A 20,407-nucleotide genomic window follows, 5' to 3' on the forward strand; every position below is an offset into this window, starting at 1 on the left:
ATTCGTTGCGATTCATTTCAATCCTTCAGTGTACTCCTGTACAGCCTCTTCTTCCCGTTGAATTTGCCGATGTAATTTCACTCATTCTATAATTGCATTGCACTTACGCTGGAAGAACATCTGAGTCTTCTCAATAAGTTGTTCGACGTTGAAGTCTGTGATTTCCCTTGGCAGTACCGCGTTCTCCAGACGCATACGTATACCTTCATCTACACATTTCAGAATAGACTTCTGTGAGTGTCTTCCGTGATAGTGTAATCTGTAACAGCTAAGTCCAGGTAGAACTTGAACGAATTGGTATTCCAACTCTTGAAACGCCGACACGAATCCTGACTCGCGTCTTCCTTGAACGTACCAATTGACCTGGCAAGTCTTTCAAAATTCTTGAATCCAAGAACCGGTTTTGAAGCCATCTGTTTGCAGCGCCAATTGTAGCATAGGACTCAAATATTGGTAAGAATAGATGTAATTGAACACAAGAGACACAACAAAGAAAACATGTATTCGTTAGCCGGCTAACCAAAATGACTGAGCTGCCCCGCCTATGAAACCCCAGATGCCACAGTTTCTTCTATCTCATTTGCTGTAAAAAAGAACTCGATCCGTTTGCAGACTTTGTTCATTCCTCTTAGTTGGGATCGAAGGGTCCCACCTGACCAAACAACGCTGCCATTGCTATATGGTACTGTAGTCTCAATCTCGTCTTTGTCGCCAAATGTAGTATTATTCACTCCCGACTTAGATACGGCGTAAAGTCTACTGACTCTACACGTGTTTGCACCTTCCAATAATGTCCTGGATCAACCTTACATGCAGCCTTCTCTGATTACTTTATTGTACTACAATAATGTAGCCTTAGTGCCAGACTGTTTTTTTGCTCGAGGTGGCGAGGAGGGTGGACGAGAGGCTGGGGAGAAAGTCCTTTTCTTTTTGTCCTTCACCTGTCCTCTTTACCGCCTCCCAATCCTCTTGCTATCATTGTCACCTCACGTACAAAAAAAGTGGTCTTGGCGTTGAGGCTAAATTGTAGTGAGGAAGTCTGCATCAAAGGTACATGGAACATTGACTTGTAATACCAACAGTGTTTCAATCAACGCACTACACCAGCAGCCACAAGATTTTCTAAACTACTAAGTCATCTACTCTGAATACTAAGTCAGCTAAGCCATAGAAGCATCAGTTGAGCAATCTGTTGCAAGTTGCTACCATGACAATTGAGCAACAAATTTTTTATTAGATACAGAACTGCATAAGTATCCTGTGCACTATGAAGAGAAGGGATAATTTTGAAGAATAGGCTTTATTTCCTTGCCTGGCTGTCAAACATAGGAACATTCTATCCTTTACAGTGATAGCAAAAGACTAAAGGCATATCAGCAGACCTCTTTAGACCAGACATGTATGTACAGCACATGGAATGAAACAGCTTACCGTACCTTCACACTTTTATAGGTTGCCGAATGACAACTAGAGATCACAAACAACCTTGGGGCATGCCATTGGGTAGGGCTAACTTGATTTTCTTCAGCAGACAGGCCGTCATTGCCAAGTTGCAGTAATCCAGAAATGGCCTGTATGAGTGTCATTGTCGAGACCAATTACGATCACACTGGAAGCGAGGGTCAGAAGATTTACGGAAGATGAGTGGATGTTTGATTGCATTTAGCCCTACTATGAAGTCTGTTCTTGGACTATGCTTACATCACTCAGCATCTCCACTCCTAACTGGTAATAATGGGTATGTTTTTTGCTTAACCAGTCATCTGATAATCCCAACCAACAATTTGTTGGTGTGGCTGGTACTGGTGAGAGCACTGTCCACACAAGATTTTCCACAGGACTAGAATGAAGTGGTAGTGTGTTGGGAGTGGCATGTTATTGGAAGATTTCACATTTACTGATTGGATGCTACAATACCAAAATTTACAACAAGATTGTAATTTCTTTATGATTTGTTGACATACATTACTTTATCAACCATATTCTACTGTTAGTATTGCTTTACTGTTTGGCTAGCACACTGCAAGGTGTAGCTCATCTCGTTTATAAGTTAGGTGTGACCGGAACTAACAAGTGTCACTGTTGCACATATTATTTAATTTGTAGAGAGTGGCAGTTATGCCTTCTGTGATTCAATTTTTCCAGTTTGCAGTAGGTAACATGGAGACAGTTTGCAGAGCAGTTTCATGCTCTTCAGTTGTCTAACCAGCCAAAAAGACTATTTGTTCCAACAGACCAGTCTCTGGCGGCATTACAAAATCTCACTTCTGTCACTGTGTTATTCATTGCAATAAATGATGCATAGCTATAAGGCAGAGTAATACAGTATGCAAGCTTTAGGTCTGTTGTATGATGCACCAACTGCTCAAGTTCAGTTTTTCAATTTGTTCAATTAAATTGTAGGACTTGTCAGCTAGACACCATATGTATTTTTTCAGACTATCTATTAGATTGTGTTCAAAGTTTATCGTGCAAACCAAGAGAAGTACTATTTTGTAAGTTAATTAAGTTAACATGTAGTACTGTACTTCATTGATGAATGTGCTACGAAGACGTGTGTGTGTGTGTGTGTGTGTGTGTGTGTGTGTGTGTGTGTGTGTGCATGCGTGTGTGTGACTGTTGCCTCTCTCGATTCAGGTCAGTTAACTATGGGATGGACAAGATTACTGGCTTGGCAAACTAACGTTCTGCAGCATATGGGTACTTGCTTGCTTGAGATCTAGTCCCAGAGCTGTGCTAAAGTTGGTGCTCATGGATGCCTTTGACCAAGCTGTAAGGAATAGGTTAGCGTGGTCGGAAACTTTGAGTAGTGGTGAAGGCCCTGGCTATATATCATATTGGGCAGGGAGCTATATTTGGATATAAAACATCTAAAGGGCTCATCCACTTGTCCATTTATCCATGTGTGCATACTTGTATGTGACAAGTTTTTGAATGTTGTTAGTAAACTTATAGTATCGACAGTTGCTATTTTGTCATCTGGTTTGATGACCTTGCCTTTTTATATGAGCTATCTGATTGCTAGTATACAGCTTTGTGATTTGGAGGATATTCTTATGTCTGGTCAAATTGGAAGTCTTAATTAACTGTTTTTAGGCTTTGTATTTGCAGAGATTAAATGAATTAAGCACTCAGATGTTGGCACATGATTAATTTTGTTGGTCTTGGCTAACTTAGATGCAAGTTGTGCCTAAACCATAGTATATGCAAGTCTCTTCGATCTAGCCAATAGCCAATATTGAAGTAACACATGCAGATGATGATTGATTGGCATGAAGTAATTAATACTGATCTAAGCTACTACATGTAGGTCTTATGGGATATCTATGTAGGTCAAACAGAACTTTACACACCTCGTAAACATTATTTATGATGATAACTAGTTCTGTAAACTAAGAAAAAAGAAAGCTATAGGCTGTGTCAAAGGAGAGCAAGTGACTTAGCTTGTGAATTCTGTATTATGTGTTTGTAGGTGTCTTGTCAGCTGCATGTGGTGGTATTCTTGATGAAACAGTTGGCTTGATTCAAAGTCCAGGATATCCAGGAGACTACCCAAACTATTCAAATTGCTCTTGGAATCTGTTATTCAACTCAACTCAACAGCTGACCTTAACATTTCACTACTTTGAAACGCATGGCAGTGGTGACAGTTTTAAACTATTTCTAAAGGCTTCTTCTCATCAAGGAGAGGCATTTATTGATCTTTATGAAATGTTTGGTTACTGTGTCAATTCCTCTTCGGTTTGCCCTTCTCGCATGCATTTATCTGTGCTAGCAACAGAAGTTATCATCCAGTTTAAATCTGATTCAATTGGAACATCTCCAGGATTCAACATTAGTTATGATGTCACTAAACCTGGTACTACATAAAATTAAAATACATGCATACATGTATGCCTACATAGATAATTATGTTTAGTCATAATTTATGATGGTATCTAATGTTTTTAGTCAACATGTGTTTACAATCTCCATGTAAAAATTTTGCAAAATGTGATGAAAGCAGCGGTGGATCAAATTTTACGTGTAGTTGTCCAAGAGGTTTCAGTGGTCGTCAGTGTGATGGTAAGTATGTAAAACTTCTTTAGCAGTGTAATATGCATCCTGCGAGAACTTATGTATTATGCAGAGTTGACAGGAGAAGCATCTGTTATTTGTGGTGGGTTTCTAACTTCAGTTTCGGGAGTTGTTCAGAGTCCTGGATTTCCAGAATCATCTTTGAGTAGTTTATCATGTGTCTGGATTATGGTTGCACATGCAGATGAAGAGCAGCTATTTCTGTTGTCATTCTCCAGCTTTTGCTATGGTGAAGTAGCTGTCTACTATCAAGCAGAGTCTAGATGGTTGCAGGTTTTTGTGAAAGAAGGAGTTTGTTCTGACGAACCCTTGAGCAATTCATGTGCAGATTTACAGTGGTTTAGAAGTACAAGCTTTTATATTACCTTTACCGTCAATGGGAGTAGTGAAAGTTCCAAAATTGAGCTGGCGTATGACTCATTAGGCAAGTACAAAGTGTCATTGTGGAAGTATTGTTAGAGCACTGTCTTGCTTTGTATATACAGATGCAAGTTTGACAGATTTCAATGGTACAGACTTTCACTGTGGAGGTGAGGACTTGGAAAGTTTAGTGTCAGCATGAACAATTGTTGCATGTTTGTATCTAGCAGCTGATGACAATCAGTACTTGGCATGCGGTGGAATTCTTGCTGATGATTATGGTGAATTGGTGAGCCCAGGGTTTCCAAATGATTATTGTAATAGCACAAACTGCACTTGGAGCGGATCATTTGTGACTACCAAGCAGGTGACATTGACGTTTAATGTCTTTGATACAGAAGATGCTGATATTTTTAGAGTGCTGTTGAGTGATCCACAGTATGGCAATGGGATAGTAGAGTTGTATGACATGAGCGGTCTTTGCTTTTCTGATAAAGAATGCCCTCCTGGAACTGAATTATCATTCTTGGTGACAAATTTGAGTTTAGTGTTTTCATCAGATGATGCGTTTTCTTCTATGGGCTTCAACATAAGTTACAGGATAACTGATCTGAGTAAGGTTGTGCAGGTAATTAGGTATCAGTTGATCATGCATATGTGTGTGCTATTTAGATGGAGTGTGTCTTAATGCGCCTTGTAAGAACTGGGCTGAATGTATTGAATATGACGGCGGTAGTAATTTTACATGTCATTGTTCAAGAGGTTTTTCTGGCTCACGTTGTGAAAGTATAGTTTCATTATGTACATCACATGTTTGTGGTATACTGATATTTTATGTGTAAATTTGTAGATTTTACAAGTGAGAGATCCCTTCTTTGTGGGGGTCTAGTTTCTTCTACTTATGGTGTTATTCGGAGTCCACAGTTTCCTGATCCTTATTTGAACAACTTGGACTGCATATGGTTGCTGACAACTTCAGTCAATCAACTGCGGAGATTCCTGTTTACCTTTAATACTTTTGATGTCAGACGGTGTTGTGATGTTGTACAAGTATTTGCTTTGCTGCCTGAAAGTCAGTGGTCTCATCAGTTGTTGAGAGATGGAATGTGTATGGATAGAAATACAAGCTGCCCATGTAGTGATATGTTTTCTTTTGTGGGGTACCAATTTTACCTTACATTTACTACAGACGACAGTGTTGTAGGAGATGGGTTTGAAATAGCATATAGCTCTGTTGGTATGTATACATGGTGAATTACTGTAGTAATAATAGATGTATCTGTGGATGTATTATAGCTGCATTCACATCAGAAAATAGTGCTGCACTTCAGTGTGAAGGTAAGAAATCAGTGGGACAATGTAGTGGCAGATTTTATAGAATAGAAGTCTTTGTGAAGACATAGGTGACCCTCTACATCTGATTTGCGGTGGTAACTTGTCTGATGACGGTGGAGCTCTTCTTAGTCCTAGTTTTCCTAAACAGTACTGCAACAGCACAAAATGCAGCTGGTTTGCATCATTCAATACCACCAAACAGGTGACTTTGACATTTCTTGTATTCAATACGGCACTTGGTGATCAGTTCACAGTACATGTTGGAGATCCTTGTTATGGAGATGGTGTAGTTGACTTGTATTCTATCAGTGGTTTGTGTTTGTCTGACCGAGAGTGTCCTGAAGGCAGCAAAATATCGTTTCTGGCTACTAGTGCTACGTTTGACTTCATCACTGACCAATCAGTGTCTTTAGAAGGCTTTAACATTAGTTACACTATAGATGAGCTACGTGAGTATTAGTGGTTGTCTTTATGTGTTATTATGTGCAATAAGTAGTTGGTTGTATATATGAAGGTGGCGTTTGCCTTTCGTCTCCATGTCAAAACTGGGGCAAGTGTGTGGAATGGAATGAAGGCAAAAACTTTACGTGTGAGTGTTCCAGAGGATTTACTGGTGACCGGTGTGAAGGTGTGCTATGATCTGTGGATGTTGACTGACAGATATGGTAATAATGATATTTGTGGCATGTGTGTGTGTGTGTGTGTCTGTGTGTTGCAGACTTGACTGGTACTAGTTTTCTATTTTGTGGGGGACTCATTCCTTATCCTATTGGATCAATTCAGAGTTTAAGTTTCCATAATACATATCTCAACAATTCTCATTGTCTTTGGTTACTTGCAACTAAAGAAAGGAAGATACAGGAATTTCTTTTTGTCTTTGTACTGTTTGACACAGAAGAAAATGATTTATTGCAAGTCTACTTGTTACGGGATGATGGAGAATGGATACTCAATTTCACTCGTTCTGGACAGTGCATTGATGGAAATTTGAGCTGCCCATGCCATGACAGATACTACTTTGCTGGCAGCCGTTTCTACGTGACTTTCTCTTCAGACAACAATGTGACAAGAAAGGGATTTGATGTTTCGTACTACTCAGTAGGTAAGAGAACTTTTGTATGCTCTGTAGTTTTTTCTGACAAGACCTGGCAATTGCAAACATAAGCTACACTGTTCTGGTAAAAAGTTCTTTTCATGAATGTTTTGCGGATCTGATTGGCGATTTGTCCATTGTGTTTGACTGCCAAGTAGGATCAGTTGCTAATGTCGCTTCGTGATTAGATTGAATTAAGGGCATGGTACATTTCTGAGTGTGACAGACATAGTCAGCCAGCCAGGCAGCCACAAACAGGAAGTCATTCCAGTCACAGTGTTTCGAGTATGCTACTTGCTAAGTTGTGTGACTTTTACAAAGTTACATAACTGAAGTATACATTAAGTTAATTTGTTACTGCTTGCTTTTTTATGTTCACATTGCTTCTGCTAATTGCTCACTTCAAGTCTACTCTATTGGGTAATAGAGAGTTTAAATATTACTGTCACATGTCAACAAGCGACTATTTTGGGTTACTCAAATTATCATAATGTTTGGGGAAAAAGGGGAGGTACTTACATTGACTGAAGCGAAATGACTGAATGCCGGTGCCGCTCACATATATATTCTACTAACTAGTATATTAGAAGTACTTGTTGTACAGTGGTGTTAAAGTTAGTGGTGCGAGTTATACGCCTATATCTTTTGTCTATTGCATGTCTTCCGCTGTGCATGTGTACCGACTCTAGCCTTCCTTCAAACAACCCGTAACATTGGGGGCTCAGACGGGAAAGGAAGAGAAGCATAGAAATAACGGGAAACGCTGGTATTCAGTGGAAGAAGAGACATGATAGAAAGATAATCAATGGAGCGTTTGGTGGAACTCGGTGAAAGAATGGGACTGCAAGGTAAGGAGTTACAAACCTTTGTGGTTGAGCAGCAGTCGATTGAACGAGAAGACAGACATAAAGAAAGGGAATTGAGAGTGTTGGAGTTGGAAAACAAAGAAGCAACACACAGGTGTGAGTTAGAATGAAAAAGATAGAGTTGGATGCCGCTGCCGTAGGCACACGAGCGGTTGAGCCAGGGCCCAGAAGCAAAGGGCATACAGGCAAGTTTCCGAAATTACCTACGATTCAAGATGGTATTGATGAAATTGACAGTTATTTACAGCGCTTTGAGAGGTTTGCGACGAGTAATTCCTGGCCGAAGTCTGAATGGGCGACAGCACTTAGCGCATTGCTAACGGGGAAGGCCCTCGACGTTTATTCTAGGATGCCGGATGAAACCGCCGTAAGTTATGATTTACTGAAAGAAGCCTTACTTAGATGATATGATTTGATGAGTGATGGATATCGCAACAATTTTCGCAAAAGTCGTCCACAGCTATATGAAAATCCTGAACAGTTCGTTACACGACTTAAATCATATTTAGATAAATGGATCTCACTGTCCCACGCAGATGAGTTGGCGATTGGAATCAAGGAGTTATTTATAAGGGAACAATTCATTAATGCCTGTCCCAAGGACTTGGCAATCCATCTTCGAGAAAGAGAGTTGCCAAATTTGGAAGAGTTGATGCTGGCTGCAGGAAGATATCTGGTAGCACACAATCAAAAATTCCACTTCACATCAACGTCATGCCTAATCTCTGTGCCGTCTGGAGCTGTCGGTCATGACGACATCCAATCTCATGAAGAGGTTCAGAAAGCTGCTATTCAATGCTTCCTGTGCAAGAGGTTTGGACATCGAGCGTCAGAATGTAAGTCCAGAATTAAGACACAATGTTACATATGTGGTAAATTGGGTCACGAGGCTAAGAGGTGCTGGCTTGTGAGACGTGGGATGGACAGAAATACCAAGACCACATACAAAGCTGCAGCAGGCGAGGATAAGTCTAAAGATGAACACAGTTTGCAACATGGTGGGAGAACAAGTGATTCTAAAGATGTCAGTGCTGGATGTTTGTAGTCTCCAACAGTTTGTCGATCACAGCATAACACGTCTTATCACAAGACTGTAAGACCGCCGACGCTAGAGCCAAGAGGAAAGCAGCGCTTAAGTATTAACTCACCAATTGTGAGAACAGCCGTGTCTGAGAGTATGCCCATTGCCAAAGGTTGGGTCAGAGATGCTAGAATCACTGCACTCAGGGTCACCGGATGTAGTGGAGTTATTGTCAAGCAACAATTTGTGAGGCATGACCAGTACACCGGACATGATGGCTTTATCCAATTGGTCGATAACTCTATCAAGAAGGTACCGATTGCCCGTGTCAATGTTGACACCCCTTATTTGTCAGGCACAGTGGAAGTGCTGTCTTCAAGACGCCATTTATGACGTTATCATTGGCAACGTACCGGGGCAAAGAGCCCTCATCAAGCTGATTCTGACATCTACACTGCCGCCGTAGTGATGAGGGCCCAAGCAAAGTCAAAGGAAACAACCACCCAGTTGACAGTACCGGAGGCGAGCCCATTGCTCACAGTGGATAAAGAATGATTAGAAGAACTACAGAATCAGGACTGTACACTTGAGAAATACAGACATTTCACAGAGGCTATATATAAGTCGGCCGACCAAAATGGTCTGAAATATGAAATCAAAGATGGTATTCTCTATAGATTGTACATCCATCCAAGGGTGAACGGAGGACAGCCAGTGAGGCAAGTCATGGTTCCAGACTCGTTACGTCATCAAGTGATGGAACTTGCTCATCAGTCTATTTTGGGCGGTCACCTGGGATCGAGGAGGACTATTGACTGGGTCTTTAGCAATTTCTACTGGCCCTCAATTCGAAGAGAGGTGACCCAGTTCTGTAAGTCTTGCGATATTTGCCAGCGCACAGACAAGAAAGGAGTTTGTGGTAGGGTACCGCTACAAAATATGCTTATAATAGACATACCGTTCAAAAGAGTTGCAGTCGACCTGATGGGATCGATGTCCCTGCCGAGTGAAAGTGGGTATCGTTACATCTTGACGCTGGTCAACTACGCGACCAGATATCCAGAAGCCGTTCCTCTCAAGAACATCGATACGGTATCAGTGGCGGAGGCTCTCCTCGACATTTACAGCCGAGTTGGAGTACTAGAGGAAGTTCTCAGTGACTTGGGAAGACAATTCGTTTCAAATTGCATGAAGGAGGTGTCTAGACTACTTAGTATCAGTCAACTTACCACTACGCCTTATCATCCCATGTGCAACGGTCTTGTAGAAAGATTCAATTGTACTTTGAAGACGATGCTGAGACGGCTGTGTGCAGAAAAGCCCAAGCAGTGGGACAGATATGTCAACACTCTGCTTTTGCATACCAGGAGGTACCACAAGAGTTTACGGGATTTTCTCCATTTGAAATAGTCTTTGGGAGAACGGTGCAGGGACCGATGTGAATACTTCGTTACCTCTGGACGCAAGAAAATGATGACACAGGCGTGCGTACTACCTATCAATATGTCTTAGAATTAAAGGAGAGGCTTGAGCATACTACACAAATAGCACGAGAAGAATTACGAAAGGCACAACGATATCAGAAACGTCATTATGATTTAAGGGCAAGACAGTGACAGTTTGAAAAAGGTGACATGGTCCTTGTTCTATTACCAACGGAGACAAACAAATTATTGATGCAATGGAAGGGACCATACTCCGTAGAAGAACGAATTGGGTCGAACGATTATAGAATCAACGTGAAGGGCAAAGTTAAAACCTATCACGTTAATCTTCTAAAGAGATATCATGTGCTAAGTGAGGAGTTGATGTCGAAGGCAGATGACAATGTAAGAGGACCGCTGCTGGAAACAGTATGTTCTGCTATCGTGGAAGCCACAGACGGCACTCAAGAAGCAGCGAGCAATGACAGATTATTGGAGCTCAGGAATTGCCTCAGCACAGAATCCTTTGAAGACGTGAAGTATGGAGACGGACTAATCAAGGAGCAAATGGGCGAAGTTGTCGGATTAGTTCGAGAGTTTATGGGAGTGTTTACGGATCTTCCTGGGACAACGACCGTGGTAAGCCATCACATTCGTTTGATGACAGATGTGCGGGTTAGCAGCAAATGTTACGTAGTTCCATACAGTGTGTGCAAGTCTTTGCAGACGGACATTCAGAAAATGATAGAAATGAAGGTGATACGTTGTTTGGAGTCGCCCTATGCATCACCAGTGGTCATGGTATGCAAGCGAGATGGGACTAACCGCATCTGTGTAGATTATCGCCGACTTAATCGCATCACCATACCAGACCCTGAACCGATAACTCCAATGGTAGAGCTTGTGCAAAAGCTTGGAAAAGGTAGATTCTTTACCAAGCTAGATTTAAGTAAAGGATACTGGCAGATCCCCGTCGCTGAGGAGGATATAAGCAAAACAGCTTTTGTTACCCCTGATGGATGTTATGAGTTTCTAAATATGCCGTTTGGGATAATGAATTCAAGTGCGACGCTCGTCCGAGCAATGAGGAGGTTGTTTCAAGGGATGGAAAAGGTAGATTCATATGTGGACGACACCATAGTTCACACACTGACGTGGCAGGACCATGTAATTGTTCTTTGTGAGGTATTGGAGCGGATTCTAAGGACAGGCTTGACAGTGAGACCGTCAAAATGCTTAACTGGAGCTGAGGCTTTAGACTTTATTGGCCATTACATTGGAAAAGGTATGATTGAACCAAACAAAGAGAACATCTCTAAAGTACGCAGTGCACCACGACCCACAACTAAGAAAGAGCTTTGAGCCTTTATAGGTCTCGCGGGTTTTTATTGAGATTTCATTCCCAACTTCAGCGCGGTGGCCGTACCTCTGACTGATCTTACCAAAAAGGGACAACCCAACAAGATTGAGTGGGGGAACCACAAGAGAGAGCGTATACATTGCTAAAATATGCAGTGACGAGCAGACCTGTGTTACATCTTCCCGATCATGACAAGCCATACATGTTGCGTGTCGATGCATCAGAGGTAGGTGTCGGAGCCGTCTTACTCCACGTTCATGATGGCAAATTGTTACCAGTCGGATATGGAAGCAAGAAGCTCACCAGAGCTGAGCAAAAATACTCGGCTGTTGAAAGAGAATGTTTGGCTGTGGTTTGGGCAGTGAAAAAATACCTATGCTACTTGTATGGTCGCGAGTTCACTATCCAGACGGACCATCAACCTTTACAGTATCTAAGCAAGGTTAAGTTTATCAACGATCGTGTAATGCGCTGGGCTTTATACCTTCAAGGATTTAGAATGTGGATCGAGACCATTAAGGGACGAGATAATAATGCCGCCGACTTTCTCAGTCGTTCGCTTGACGACGGTGACTAGGAGTGAAAGTCGAAGTCCCGAAGTTTCAACTTGGAGGGGAGTGGTGTCACGTGTGAACAAGCGACTATTTTGGTGTTACTCAAATTATCATAACGTTTGGGAAAAAGGGGAGGTACTTACATTGACTGAAGCAAAATGACTGAATGCCGGTGCCGCTCACGTATATATTCTACTGACTAGTATATTAAAAGTAGTTGTTGTACAGTGGTGTTAAAGTTAGTGGTGCGAGTTATACGCCTATATCTTTTGTCTTTTGCATGTCTTCCGCTGTGCGTGTGTACTGTGTACCGACTCTAGCCTTCCTTCAAATGATCTGTAACAATTACAGTGTGTGTGTGTGTGTGTGTGTGTGTGTGTGTGTGTGTGTGTCTGTCTGTCTGTCTGTCTGTCTGTCTGTCTGTCTGTCTGTCTGTCTGTCTGTCTTTGCTGGTGCATTAATATGTAGGTTGTGTGTCTAAGGTATGTATGAATCTCTGCTCAAGACTGACTAATGTTACTAATTAATTGAAATCAATAATTTATATCAATTGAAGATAAATAACATCTTACTGAGGTTATTTCTGGAGAAACCTGGTTGTTTGTATCTGCTGGGCATTAATTGTTCAGACTTGATTGCCAAAGGTTATGTAAAGTAGCAACTAGGTGCTGATTGATAACATTTTTGTGATCGCATGCAGAGAGCTGCTTGGAACTGTTTACTTTGTGTAGTTTGCAATGTATGTTTCTGTAGATGCAGCTACCACCAGTAACAGAACTGTTTTACCTTGTGAAGGTGCATGCTTTATGCATAGTGGGATGTGTTGTGCTATATATAATGTACTTGCATTTTTAGCTGGCAGCATCATTCCTTTGGCATGTGGAGGCATTGTGGCAAATGATTATGGTGAACTTCTCAGCCCTGGCTTTCCTAATGACTACTGCAATAACACAAACTGCAGCTGGTCTGCATCATTCAATACCACAAAACAGGTGACTTTGACATTTCATGTATTTAGCACAGCAGTTGGTGATCAGTTTACAGTCCACATTGAGGATCCTCTTTATGGAGATGGTGTAGTTGACTTATATTCCATCAGTGGTTTGTGTTTGTCTGAACGAGAGTGCCCTAACGGCAGTGAAATATCATTTCTAGCTACAAGGACCTCACTAGAATTTATCACTGACCAAGCAGTCTCTTTAGAAGGCTTTAACATTAGCTACAGAATAAGTAACCTCAGTGAGTGTTAATGGTTGTGTTTGCCTGTTTTATGAACATAAGTGGTTGGTTGTGTATGAAGGTGGTTCTTGTCTTTCATCTCCATGTCAAAACTGGGGCAAGTGTGTTGAATGGAACGAAGGCAGGGACTTCACGTGCGAGTGTTCTAGAGGATTTACTGGTGCACGATGTGAAGGTGTGCTATGATAATGATATGGTATTAATATGGTGATATTTTGTTTTATGTGTGTGTTATAGACTTGACTGGTACTAGGTTTCTGTTGTGTGGAGGACTCATTCCTTACCCTAATGGATCGATTCAGAGTGTAAGTTTTGACAGTATGTATCTTGACAATTCTCACTGTCTTTGGCTACTTGCAAATAAAGAGGAGAAGATACACGAATTTCGTTTTGAACTTGTACTGTTTGACACAGAAGAAAATTATGATTTATTTCAAGTCTACTTGTTACGGGATGATGGAGAATGGATACTCAATTTTACTCATTCTGGACGTTGCATTGATGGAAATGTGAGCTGCTCATGTCGTGATCAATATTACTTTGTTGGCAGTCATTTCTATGTAACTTTCACATCAAACGACAATGTGACAGGAAAGGGATTTAATGTTTCATACTACTCAGTAGGTAAGAGAACTTTTGTATAGTTTGACAACTCTTTTTGGTTTGTCAAGTACTGTACCCATCCAAGTACAAGTTGCTAGCTTTGGTTAAATGGTGATAATGGAGAAGCTATATTTTGTGTAGTAATAGAAGATCCAGGGTTTGTATTTACTACTACTACCATTCATCTGCTTAATGTTTTTGACTACACACTCTAGAGAGTGGCAATTTGCTTCACTTGTCATGCAGTTACTTGTCAACCAGTGTGCGTTCTTGTAGTCAATAGGCACTTCCTGTTTGAACCTCATTCCACTCCTAGGATTGCATCATATTTAGACAGAGTGGGCCTTTCATTCTGTCAGGGTCATGTAATACAAGAAATTAGACTAAATTGCAGTGTGGTTTGAATTAGAGCTCTTGGACTTGAACTTCAGTCGGCTTGAATCTGGATGGATACAGTAGTAGCTGTTAATAGAGATACAGTATTAGCTGTTAATAGAAACAAATATCAACACATGTCTATAAAGAGGAAATAGTAGTGCTTAGCTACAAGACACGTTTGGCAGAGTGGTGACTTGTGACACATAAATGTTTATGCTTCATATATCTTATGGATCCAAGCTATGGCACTGGATGCATGTGCTCTCACCTTCTAAGCCTGATCTTGATTTTATTTCGTCGACTTCTATTTCTCAGACTTGTTTTGTGGTAACTGGTTTGCGGAACTAGCATTGTCTTTAGACTGTGTCTTTGAAATGGAGTGTTGTGTTCGTTTATCGGAGTGTACGTACTTCTACTTGTGCCTTTTCAAACTGCATGATCTTTGTGTTTTGTTGCAATTGCACATGTCTGTATACTACATTATAGAAAGGTGTTTGTCATACTAGGTCAAGCAGAATGCGTTGGTGCTCCCCTTGTTTGTGATCATGTATCTGCTCTTGAATGCCAAGCCTGTTTTTACAAGCAGATGTTTTCAATAGCTAGAATATTTATACCATGTTATAGAGACTTTAGAACTGTTCTAGTTGAGTTGATCTAGATGACCAAAATTGGCATCAAAAGAGGCCTTTATCAAGTATTTTACTAAAGTAAAGTAATGGAAATGTTGAAAGAATTTATCTGGTGTAGCTGGCTTGATTCTAAAGTTATTACTGTTAATGCGGTATAAGTGCTTCATTTTTGGCTTTTAATGCGAAATTGCTTTCTGTCATATCATAGTTACTTGTCAACAACATAAGACATGTTTACAAGTTATGATGAAACTTATTTCTTTGAAGTTTTACAAATTATGATACGTAATTAGTCAGTTTCGTATAGTATTTCTAGGCATAAGAACTGACTACACTACATAACTGTGTTGTGGAGAAGATTGGAGGATAAAGAAGAGCTGACAGTCTTTTAGTTCTATGATGTATTGGCATATTGAATTATTATAGGCATCGATGGCCAGAGCATTGGTAGGTTGTTGTCCCTGATTTCATTTGCCAGCTAAGTGTTGTAAAGTATGCAGCTAGATGTCAAAATTGGTCAGAACTCAGATAACAGTTTGTAGTGATGCACACAGAACTGCTCTGCTACTGTTTTGTTTGTGTAGTTTATAATGTGTTTCTGTAGATGCAGTCACTGTTAGTAACAGAACTGTCTCAACTTGCGAAGGTGCTTGTGTCTGGTTGACAGTGGGATACGTTGTTCTTGTACGATGTGATTGCTTTTTCAGATGTACATGGTGCTAGCATCATTCCCTCGTTATGTGGAGGCATTCTGACAAATTATGGTGAGCTTCTCAGCCCTGGCTTTCCTGATGGGTACTTCAACAACACAAACTGCAGCTGGTCTGCATCATTCTCATCTACTTATCAGATAACTGTAACATTCAATGTGTTTAATACGGAGCTGACGGATCTGTTCAATATTAGTGTTCGTGATACACTTTTTGGAGCTCTTGATGTTGATTTGTATAGCATCAGTGGAACATGTTTTTCAAGTCATGTTTGCCCTCCTGGGGTTAGTATATCATTTCTGGCAACTGAAGTGGCAATTGAATTTGTTGCTAGTCAATTTGTGTCCAAAGCAGGATTTAATGTAACCTACACAATTAGCAAACCAAGTGAGATACCAGATTGGTACAGTTTGTGGAGAAAGTCTGATACATGGTGTGTTGCTTAGCTGGAATTTGTCTGAAGAGTCCATGTCGGAATTGGGGTGCATGTGTTGAGTCTGATGGTGGAAATAACTTCACATGTTACTGTTCTCGAGGGTTTAATGGCTCTCGATGTCAAAGTATTATCATAAGTTTGAATTTAATGCATTTTGGTCAAATCATATTTATATTTTTAGATTTCACAGGGGAGAAGCCTTTTTTCTGTGGAGGTCTCCTTCCTTACCCATCAGGAACATTTTATAGTCCTGGCTTTCCGGTTTCATATTTTGGTGGTCTTAGGTGTTTGTGGCTGTTAGCATCCTTTTCAAGAAGGGAGCAGCTTGTTCTGTTTAGCTTTGACAGCTTTAAAGTGGACACACAAAATGACTCATTTCAGGTGTTTCGTTTAAGGAACAACACTGAATGGGAGATCTTCTTGACAAGAAATGTGCTGTGTGGTGATGGAGAAACAGAATGTTTATGCAATGACAGTACTACATTTCTGGCACATCGCTTCTATGTTGTTTTTACTTCAGACAGTGAAGGTGAAGGAACTGGCTTTGAGATTTCGTACAGCTCATTAGGTGTGGCCATTAGATTGAAATATTTTATATTACTTACTACTAGTATTTGTTTTCACGCCGTGACAGGAATGTCTACTGTTGCTACCACTTTCAATGAAACATTGCTTGGAAACAACACCTGTGAAGGTACACATTTTACTTAACTTTTATTTTAAAGTGATGTGTTTAATTCTTTGTATGTTTAATTAAAGGTCCTCATTTTATTGCACCTGAGAATGGGCAGGTTTTTGGTTACAATAATGACTTGCAAGTGACTGTTACCTATATGTGTGATGATGGCTATAATTTGACTGGGTCGGCAAGTCGGACATGTATGGTTAATGGTAAATGGACTGACAGTCTACCACAGTGTCATCAACTACCAAAAATAATTGGTATGTAGACATGATTTGGTGTGTGTGTGTGTGTGTGTGTGTGTGTGTGTGTGTGTGTGAGAGAGAGAGAGAGAGAGAGAGAGAGAGAGAGAGTGTGTGTGCATGTGTGTGTGTGAGATAGAGTGTGTCTGTCTGTCTGTCTGTCTGTCTGTCTGTCTGTCTGTCTGTCTGTCTGTCTGTCTGTCAATACATATATTTCTAATACAAGACATTATTACAGTCTACACTAAAAATCAGCAAGTTCTAAGAGAGCTAGGACCCAAGAGGTCCCTAAGTACGACTAAGAGTCAAACAGCTGACAATAAGTTAACAGAGTTACTAATGGCACCAACTGAGTCACCACTATACTGGACTCTGGTCATCTTCTGCAGTAACACTCTTGCATTGCACTGCTGCATCGCAATTGAGAATTGCATTCTCCAGTAGTTCTTAAACTCGTCCTGTCTGCACTTGGTTGTCCATGTTGCTGTTGATGAGAGCTGGTTGAGATATCTTTGGGCCTCTTGCCCCCACCGACCAAAGTGCTCCATCACCAGAGGAATGAAGTTCAGTGTAGTTCCACAAGGACGTGCCTGTTTGGTGGATTTGTCATTTTTTCAGCATTTCTCTTCGAGTTGCTGCTGTCCCATCTTCTAGGGCTGCCTTTGGAAGAGTGTCAAGTGCCCATGGATGTACCAAAGAGATGTCTAACTCCACTTCTTTACCGGAGTCAGGATCCACTACACGTATGTCAGGTCTACTGTCACAGTACAGAAAATGGTGTTTTGGTTCAATCTTGTGAACAACATGCAGCTGGCTGAGGCACTCAGACCATGTTCTAACTATTGTGTTGTGAGTCCAGACAGACCCTCCGCCATACTTACATGTGATGAGGTGGTACCCATCCCCATCAAGTGGCTTCCCGCAGTCACATTTGACCATTCATTTGGCAATGGCATGTGGATACCCAGCCTCACGTAAGCCGGCAACTGAAATTGTTTTGGTTCTAGTGCGAACTTACATGAACTAGTCTGTCTGTTATCATATATTTTCAAACACAAGACTGTATTACATTCTTAGCTAAATAGTAAGTACTTAAGTTCAAACGTACCTTGTCCATAATCTACACACTATACACTTCACTAAGAATGAGCTATAAACTACAAGCATCCAGCAACCCAGAGACAATCAATGACTAAGAAACTGGGTGCAGTAGGACACGAGCTTGTTGACACCATCACTGCAAAGTACGGCACTCTTCTTCAGTAGTTGTACTGAGAATCTCTTCCTCCAATAGCCAATAAAGTCTGGTGCATTTGGCCTTCCACTTTTGTCCAATGCATGTTTTTGAAAGCTTTTGCAAAAACCTTCTTTCCCTCTTCTTCCCATCTCCCAAAGTGTTCCAGGACTAGGGGAGTGACTTTGACCATTGATCCACCAGGAAGCCAGACCTTTCTGTATTTATCCATTTTTCGTTCTCTTCTTTTGCAGCTGCACCGTCTTCCTCGGCTAATTAGGGAAGATGTCTGAACTCCTTGGATGGGCTATGGCGATGTCTAAATCAATGTCGGTTCCTGTCTCAGGGTCGTAGACTATGATGTCAAGTCTGTTGTTCGAGTTGGAGTATCGATGTCTTGGCTCGCATCAGTGATGAATATGAAGATCCCGTAGACAGTCAGACCATACTGATGCAATGGCCTCGTGAGTCCAAATAGAACCGCCCTCTGACTTGCAAGTCAGAAGGTGATAGCCGCTGTCATCTTGCAAGGTTCCGCAGTGGCATTTAGGAAGCCAGTCTGAAAGGGAGAGGGACATTCCAAGTCTCAAAAGTGATGCCAAGCGATAGTTGCAGGAATTGAGTGCGAACCTTTGAGAGCTCGGGATAGAACTGAGCCAAGCCCCAGCTCCTTTCCCTTGGATGGAACGAAGTCTGGAAGCATCTCGTGTTGTAGCTGCATTGTCAATTTGACTTGCTGACAGAGACTCGGCTTGAGTTTTAGATAGCTGATGTTGAAGTTTGTGAATCGTTGTCAGAACGTCAGACATTATCTTGTCCGGTGGAAGGGACTGACACAAGGCTTGTTTGATTGAACTAGTAGGTGGAGAAACGACAAGAGAATGAATGAGTGGCATCAGAGCTGGGAATTGAAACGAAAGTTCAATGATTGTATGGGCCCATGATAGTACAAACGCATGCTGAGACACTGAGGTCAGAAGAGTCATGCCAAAGCCACCCAATTGAATTGGCAGAGATGCCTGCTGCCACATTGAGTCGTCCAATCGGTCATATCCAAGAAGTTTGGAAAATGTGTTATAGCTTGAGTCAACTGGCCAGGAAAAACAGTTTGAGCCAAACAGTCCAGCTTTGGAACATGTCAGTGTCGTAATAACAGCATTGCACTTTGAATGTCGATCACACAGTGTGTTGCCAGACTCAGAAATTGAAGACTCGACAAAAGAAGAAGAGCTAGTTGGTGTGATTCATCGATTGCAACTGTACTGGATGGACAGAAGATCTCACACTTGTGACTGGTGATCTCTAAAGAGAGATGCTGGAAAATGCTCTTTTGAGATCATGGAAGGCACACAAGACATCAGTTGCATTTCCCAATAGAAATACATCATCTAAATATGCCAGGACATGAATCTGAGGATGATCCTTCTCCAGATCCAGCAAAACTGGTTGTATGGCTATGCCAAAAGAGCTGGTCTCAGGGAGTTCCCTTGATGGACTCCTTCAGATGAGATAGCGATTGGAGAGGACTCTTGCATGAATAGAAGCAAACTGCATTCTCCATACATTTGATTAGCATGCTTTGCCAAATCGGGAAATGCTGTTGACGACTGATCTAACATACTTCTTCTGCTAATAGAATTGAACGCGTTTTTAACATCGGACTTGGTGACAACCCAATCTGTGTTTTCTTGGAGAGCTAGCTGGATATGATGGGTAATTAGCTCTGGACCACTCTCCGTAGCGACTCTATGTTCAACTGGGCAAAAAAAGTCAGCAAAAGCCTCCTTTTCATGCACATAGCCTGAGCTGTGAGTTGACGGAGAGATTCTTCGATTGCTATAGGTTGTACATCTCCATTTGTTTGGGGATGGCTATCAGTTTAGAAGAAGACATGAGCTTCACAGCTGTGTCAGAAAGAATGCCTTTGGCAATAGCTGAACAAGCTGAGAACAGGCAATTGGCTGTGACATCATTTTCAACTAAAACCCTAAAATGCTCAAATCTTTACCGTGATAGGCCAGTCCCTGATGCTTGAGGAGATCTCCTGATAATGTCAAAGAGCAAAGATTGCTGCAAAGTGATAGAGGTATTATGCGGAGACAAATGAAGCTCTACGTTGTTGGATCTTGATGGATGTTTGGAGGTCAATTTCTTTGCTATGTCA

The 20,407-nt window shown here is 41.3% G+C and overlaps 1 protein-coding gene across 1 annotated transcript; it reads left to right on the forward strand.

Annotated features, from left to right (window-relative positions):
* Nucleotides 1–11,738: 11,738 nt before the first annotated feature.
* LOC134184790 (CUB and sushi domain-containing protein 1-like) lies at nucleotides 11,739–17,064 on the forward strand. Its single transcript, XM_062652535.1, has 11 exons — nucleotides 11,739–12,105; nucleotides 12,844–12,885; nucleotides 12,946–13,329; nucleotides 13,391–13,504; nucleotides 13,567–13,953; nucleotides 15,544–15,585; nucleotides 15,647–16,036; nucleotides 16,096–16,209; nucleotides 16,267–16,653; nucleotides 16,720–16,779; nucleotides 16,845–17,064. The coding sequence occupies exons 1-11, from the start codon at nucleotides 11,739–11,741 to the stop codon at nucleotides 17,033–17,035; spliced, it is 2,478 nt and encodes an 825-aa protein (XP_062508519.1). The 3' UTR covers nucleotides 17,036–17,064.
* Nucleotides 17,065–20,407: the final 3,343 nt, after the last annotated feature.

This window comes from Corticium candelabrum, chromosome 9, assembly GCF_963422355.1.
Source record: "Corticium candelabrum chromosome 9, ooCorCand1.1, whole genome shotgun sequence".
Classification (NCBI taxonomy): Eukaryota; Metazoa; Porifera; class Homoscleromorpha; order Homosclerophorida; family Plakinidae; genus Corticium; species Corticium candelabrum.